This window comes from Danio rerio, chromosome 24 (assembly GCF_052040795.2).
Source record: "Danio rerio strain M-AB ecotype USA chromosome 24, GRCz13ab, whole genome shotgun sequence".
In the NCBI taxonomy this organism is placed as follows: domain Eukaryota; kingdom Metazoa; phylum Chordata; class Actinopteri; order Cypriniformes; family Danionidae; genus Danio; species Danio rerio.
Window position 1 is genome coordinate 37,627,501 of NC_141044.1, and position 7,500 is coordinate 37,635,000.

Below are 7,500 nucleotides of genomic sequence, written 5' to 3' on the forward strand. Positions count from 1 at the left end.
TGAGATTTTGGGCAACTTAATTATAAAGGAAATTAATCGCATAATAAAAAATGCAAATAAACAATAGTATTTCACAAGACCCAATTTCATCTTTACTAAGACTTCCAGCTGACATAAATCAAGAAGTGCCTCATTGAACAAACACACACATGTCTATCTCTATCCTCTCTATCCTACATACACACTCTCTCTCTTTCAGCCTGAACTGATCCTGATCCTGATCATCACCAGCGGAGCAGGAAAAGAGCAACTCACTGAAGCTCCAGCACAAAAGCCTTGTGTTGACAGTCTCTCTGTGTCACCCTGAGCCATATCACTCCTATTGTTGTCCTTATTTACCATTTTTAGTGGTGGGGAGGGCGGAGGGGGCCTGCGTGTGTAATTTGCCCGGTGGGAGGTAATTATACCCCCATGGCACTTTGATCGTCCCGACTGTGTGCATTTGACTGGCCATTGAGAGGCGTCCCAGCAGAGGCAGCTCTCGGTGACAAACAGATTACAATGACACTCCTCAAAGAGACCATCTCTAAAGCCTGAGTGTAATTGATGTACAATGGAGAGAAGTAAAGAAGGGGATACAGTGGTGGGATGTGTTCACTGACAGGGACGCGTTGCCCCTTCACGCCTGACCACTTACAAACTTTGAAAAAATGTTCATGGAGCGATCTGCTTCACTTTGTTAGCATTAAACTGCCTCATGTAAATACTGAACTTCAGGTACCTAAAAAACCTCAATGGAGTAACACTTTTTTTTAAAAACAAGTTTCACCTTTAAAATACTTAATGTAAACTACAAGTTTAAGTCAACTGTTACTTCTGAAACTAGCTTGCTGAACATTGTTATTTAAAAATGACTACTCGTATGAACTATGCTAATTGTAAACTATTATTTGTAAGCTACTTCTAAATTACATTATTTGTAAACTATTCGTAAACTACTCCTGAACTATATGTAAACTAATATTCGTAGGCAACTTCTAAACTACACTATTTGTAAATGAATATTCATAAACTATTTCTGAACTATTATTCGTAAATTGATATTTGTAAACTACTTCCAAACATTTTATATGTAAAATAATATTCGTAAACTACTTCTAAACCATATTTGTAAACTATTTGTAATTTACTTCTGAACTGTGTGTAAGCTAATATTCAAAGACTACTTCTAAACTACATTATTTGTGAATGATTATTCGTAAGCTACTTCTAAACTTTATGTAAACTAATATTCGTAGACTACTTTTAAACTTCACTATTTGTAAAGGAATATTCATAAACTACTTCTGAACTGTTATTTGTAAATTAATATTTGTAAACTACTTCAAAACATTTTTATATGTAAAGTAATATTCGCAACTACTTCTAAGCTAAATTAATTGTAAACTATTCGTAAACTCCTTTGGAACTTTTTTATATGTAAATTAATATTCGTAAACTACTGCAAAACTATTTTTTTTGTAAATTATTATTTGAATTATGAGTTATAATAAGGAGTTATATGTAAACTATTGTTTATTATTAGTTATGAATTATTAGTTAACTATTCATAAACTACTTAAGTATTATTTGTAAATTCATATTCATAAACTACTACTAAACTACATTATTTGAACTTTGTAAATCATAAATTAATATTTGTAAACTACTTCTGAACTTTATATGCAAACTACTATTCATAAACTACTTCTAAACTGTTATTTGTAAACTATTAGTTGTAAACTACTTATGAACTCTTTTGTGAATTAATATTGGTAAACTACTTCAGAACTTTATTTGTAAAGAAATATTCGTAAATTATGTCCAAACTTTTTTATTAGCAAACTAATATTCGTAAACTACTTCTGAACCTTTTTATTTGTAAACTAATAATCGTAAACTACTTACAAACTTTTTTATTTGTATATTAATATTTGTAAACTACTTCAGAACAGTTATTTATAAACTAATATTCGTAAACTACTTCCGAACCTTTTTATTTGTAAACTAATATTCGTAAACTACTTACAAACTTTTTTATTTGTATATTAATATTCGTAAACTACTTCCGAACAGATATTTATAAACTAATATTCGTAAACTGCTTCTAAACTTCATTATTTGTAAACTACCATTCATAGACTACTTGTATACTAATATTCATAAACTACTTCTGAACTGTTATTTGTAAACTAATACTCATAAAATACTTCCAAACTTTTTTTTGGTAAATATTCATTAACTACTTCCAAACTTGTAAATGAATATTCGTAAAACTATACTTCCAAGCTGTTATTTGTAAACTAATACTCGTAGACCACTTCTAAACTTCATTATTTGTAAACTACCATTCGTAAACTACTTCTGAACTACTGCACATTATTTGTTAATATGTTGTTTGTAAACTAATTTATTCATAAACTACCTATGAACCATGTAAATTGTAAACTACTATTCGTAGACTACTTCTAAACAATACTATTTGTAAACTACAACGTATAAACCACTTCTGAACTGTTATTTGTGAACAACTATTAGTAAACTACGTGATTTGAAAACTAGTATTCGTAAACCATTTTGTAAATAAACTAAATATTTGTAAACTAATAATCATAAAGTACTTCTAAACAACCCTATTTGTAAACAATAATTCATAAAGTACATACTTTGTAATCTATTTAAAAACTGATTTAATACAGAAACTTAATTAAAAATACTACTACAACAATTTGTTAACTATTTTATTAAAAAAATAATATTTAAATTACTTTTATAACATACTGGATTTGTAAACTACTTTTTGAACACTATATCGAAACTATCGAAGGTCTTTGTGAACTTCGAAGCTACCTGATTTAGAAACGGGAATTTGGAAACAATAACTTTTCGTAAACTAATTTGAAATAATTTTTAATTTACATTTAAACTACTACAGCCGGATCAGCTTGAAGTCAGAGGTTGCATGTGACACTTGTCAAGGGAATGATGCCTGTTCAATGTGACAATGCTAATCTCTGGCAGGGGTTAAAGGTTAAGGCTAGGGTTAATTTGAAAATTGAATCAGAGGCTCAAAGAGGAACCAATGAATGAACAACTCCACTAAACAAAGACAAATATTTGACAGCTACTCCGTCAAGTATCAGCGCTAATTCCCCAGATGAGACCTTTTAAAAGCACATTCGCTCATGACGTCAGGCTGGGGATTTCAGTTAAAAAGCCACTGAAGGAAAAAAATGACTGTATGGCAGAGTTTAAAGATTTTTAGATATATGTGAATTCTGAATGTTCGCAGTCTGCCAAAAAATAATAATTTTAATAATAAAATCAACATGAAATTCTAGAGCTAAATCATATTAATTGATATTATAGTACAAAAAAAATAAAATTAAAAATAAATTAAAAATTGAATCAATTAATACAAATGAAAAAGAAAAAAATGAAATATGTAGTTTTATAACTGCAAAACATTTTTAAAAATCAATATTTAAAGTTTCATAGTGTTTTATACGATAACTAGAAAGTTTTAATGTAATTAATTAAAAAAATTAACACGTGAAATATATACACAACAATATACACCAAATTAGAAATGTAAACTCAGCTCATTTGTTTGTTCATAAAGACATAAATCCTGACAACAATACCATTTGTTGCTTAATATTATTTGTAATAATAATAATAATAATAATAAATGTATTGTTTATAATCAAATAAATAATAGTAATAATTACAATTATAAATATAATAATTGTGATGATAATAATAATAATACTGACAATTATATATATAATACATATAATAATATTAATATCAAAATGACAATAATGATGATGATAATAATATTAATAATTATAATAATAAATATAATAATAATAGTGCTAATAATAAAAATAATAATAATAATAATAACTAAACTGTTGTTTGCTAAATTGTTGTGATATGCATTTTTATATCGTTGAGCATTTTGCATATCAATTTTTACCACTAGGTTTAACAGTACCAGTAAACGCAAACTGAGTCAAAACGGTGTTACAGTGACATCTGTCGGTCATGCAAAGAAACTGACTGGGAAATTTTCAAAACAATCGTAAGTCTAGCTTTTACTGCTGAAACCCATTCATTTCATTCATACACACACAAAACACTACTTGACAGAAGAGTTCACCCCAAAATCTGAAAATTCAGAAATCTGTTCATCTTCAGAATAAAAACATGGATATTTATAATCAAATTTGTCTCTTTATTGAAAGTCAATTGAAATAGAACTCATGGAAAATGAACGCATCAAGTCTTCTAATTTAAGATGAACAGATTTAAATTAGGCTTTTATTCACATCTAATCACTCCTCCAAACGTAAATAGCATAACATATAAAAATCGCATGACACATTTTCATATGTTTACATTCATTTTTAGACAACGCAAACTTCACAAGGAGTTTTGCAATCAATATTTTGTGAAATGACCAATGACAATGTTTAAAAAACGCTCTAAATGATACACATTTTTATTTGACATTTGTTGGAAATATTTCGATCTTTACAGAAGAAACATCGTTTATTTTATAAAAGTCAAAATATGCTCAACAAATGTCAAATAAAAATATGTATCATTTATAGAATAAGCATTATTGTTTACATTAAACTCCAGAGAGGAAAACAAAAACATTGAAAATGTTTGTAGGATATGTTTATATTTGTGACTCCATGTATTTAGAACTTGTTAAAAAAGCAAAAACTAAATCTGTTCATAAAAATAACACTTCAAAACACTTTGCGTTTATTTACAGTTGCTTTGATACAGGGGTGTCTTTTTGAAGCGTGACAAATCCCTCATTTCTCTTCTGAAGATGAATATATCGAGAAGTTTGTAACAACACAAAGCCAATTATAATCGATGACAGAATTGTCATTTTGGCGTGAACTAGGGCTGCACAATATATCGCAAAATTAACGTTATTGCGATAACAATAAATACAAAATACATTTAAATCGCATACTTTTAGCCTGACCTCAAGTTCAAAATACGAATTTAAAAAGAAGGCGTGGCACCAAACCCCTCCCCTAAACGCAATCGTCATTGGGGGATGATCGAATCGTACTACATTGTACAGATGAGATCGTAAGAATTCATGAGAATAAGCCACTGAATCAAAGTTACGAATTGCTGTGAGATTGTTTTGGATAAATTACATTTATTTTATGCATTTGGTTGTTTATCTAAATTTGACCAATCAGATGGAGCCTTGCTATCTTTATCCCCGCCTCCCTATTTGATCTGTTCTGTTATTGGCTGGAGGGCCCCAAATAGAGATGGGAATAGAGATGAGAATGGAAAATGGCAACAGCCAATCAGAGTCAGATTGTATTGGATCAATCTGACTCTGAAACTATTTTAATTAGTTAAATTAATCTGAAACTATTTTAATAACACAAATGAATTTAAAGAAAATGTTGTAGTGTGGGAAACATCGTAATCGCAAAACTCGAACAATATTGCATATTTTTTCCAGTATCATGCAGCCCTAGCGTGAACTAAAACCATTGGGAGATTAGCATTTGACAAACAGCGAATCCTACCGATCACACTTACCTGACATAATGAGCGTGCGAATGAGCGAACGTACCTGCTTGATGGGTATGGCCCTTCCACTGCCTATACTGTCAGTTTTACTCTCAATGCTCTTTGTCTGATCACTGGCTTTCCGTGACTGCAAAGAAACAAGACAAGATATCAGTGCAAAGATCTGAACACAAACGGAGGTGGGGAAGGTGTAAGGGTGTGCGTGTCTTAGCTCTAGTGTGTGTTTGTGTGAAGTGTGGCGTGTTGGTGCGTTTGTCGGACAACAAAAATTGCAAGTAAAAAAAGGCTGAAATAAAAAACGCGCAAGCAGAACGGTGCAAACATACAGCAGCACACTGAACGTGCAGTATATAGATATATATATATATAGATTTACACAGACCAGGACAGACACACAAAACAAAACGGACAAATATCAAATCGGACACTAAAACCCCCCTAAAGAGCTCTTTTTTGTGATCTCTGGCGCCTCCTTGTGGCTTTACCAACCACAGACGCATCAAAACAAGTCACCAAATGCAGTTTTACATACAAAGAGGGGAAAAAAAGAAAGAAATTAGTATGCAGCATATTTCCAGAGGATTCCACCTGATATAAGAGGGAAAAAATGCCATATTAGGGTTAAATCAAGCAATGCACTTTTAGATCAGGATTTCGAGTCGTCTTCGGAAGCAAGACTTGCCTGTAAATGTCATTTTGGAATAAAGTACACTCACACAAAAGAAATCAAACACATCCACAGCTCAACACAAACCACTCATACCCGACAGACAACATCATGGTCTCATACGAAACAAGATGGCGCTCATTCGCAGATGGGGTTTCTAGTCAAATAAACTAGGCCGATGTTTCGTTTTCAACAGTTTATTTTTTCGTTTTTGTGGATATATACAGACACCATACAAATCAAGTCACAGGTTTACGTGGAAATAGTCAACAGGCAGAGCCACACATTGCAGTTCCCACAAGAGAGAGAGTTCGACTAAAGAGGCGCTGTTTCATATATCTCATATATGTATAGAATATACTTTCTATAGAATACCAGTGGAAATCAAATTCAATACAAGATATACGGCAGTCTATATTTGTCCATTATTGAATGATATAAAAAAAACAAAAAACCAACGCATGGAACAGTTCATCGTTAACCACATCGTCATGAAATTCAACAGAACTGAAAAACAATTGAACAAAATAATGGCTCTGGGTCACAAAGAGATACTACATTCATACAAGTCGGTGCATTTCTGTCTACGCTTATGAAGGCCTTCATATGTCGTTCAAACTTCACGCCGAGTGTACAAAAATCAACCGATCGTCGCCGCGGCACCTGTATCAACTAAACGAACAGCTTTATAAACGAATCACAGCATAACGTGACGTTTCACAGTTAGGTGGTGGTCAGCATATTGGTCGGCATCGAAAAAAATAACGTAAATTAAGCTATGTCATCCGGAAAAATCTGGATTCACATCTTGAGGGATGCGGACCGTGCAGCATCAGGACCTCGACTAGCATCACATGATGTGGTTTACAAAGCCGCGGTCTTGTTAATAAAGGTGAAACGGAGACGCGAGGTGTGTTTGTGGCACTCGGCGTGAAGTGTGACTAGCTAAACTACCCCATCAGACACAGAACGAAGAAAAAGAGAAGACAAAGGAAGAAAAACAAAACAAAACAGAGAGTATCTTGGCAAAAAATCTCCTCCTAGAATTGAAAGTTCTGTCCATTTGGATCACCAAGCATCTTTTTTTTTTGTTTGTTTGTTTCTTAATTAAATTTCAGGGTCGTTGTTGATGGCTATTGTCCGTGATTGTTCGTGAGAAACGTTTAGCGGTAAAGTGACTGATAACGATTCAGTTCAATGTGACGCAAGTTCAATTTTTTTTTCTGTCCAACCAATGTCCTTTAAACTCAACCATGGCTGCCAAGTGGGCA

At 32.1% G+C, this 7,500-nt stretch overlaps 1 protein-coding gene across 1 annotated transcript in view; it reads right to left on the reverse strand.

The window, feature by feature from the left end:
• The window catches only part of agap3 (ArfGAP with GTPase domain, ankyrin repeat and PH domain 3), a gene marked incomplete in the record, with an annotated part of 350,962 nt that overhangs the window by 131,099 nt on the left and 212,363 nt on the right, over positions 1-7,500 (reverse strand). The window contains 1 exon segment of the mRNA NM_001440741.1: positions 5,606-5,689. Coding sequence (NP_001427670.1) covers positions 5,606-5,689 — 84 coding nt within the window.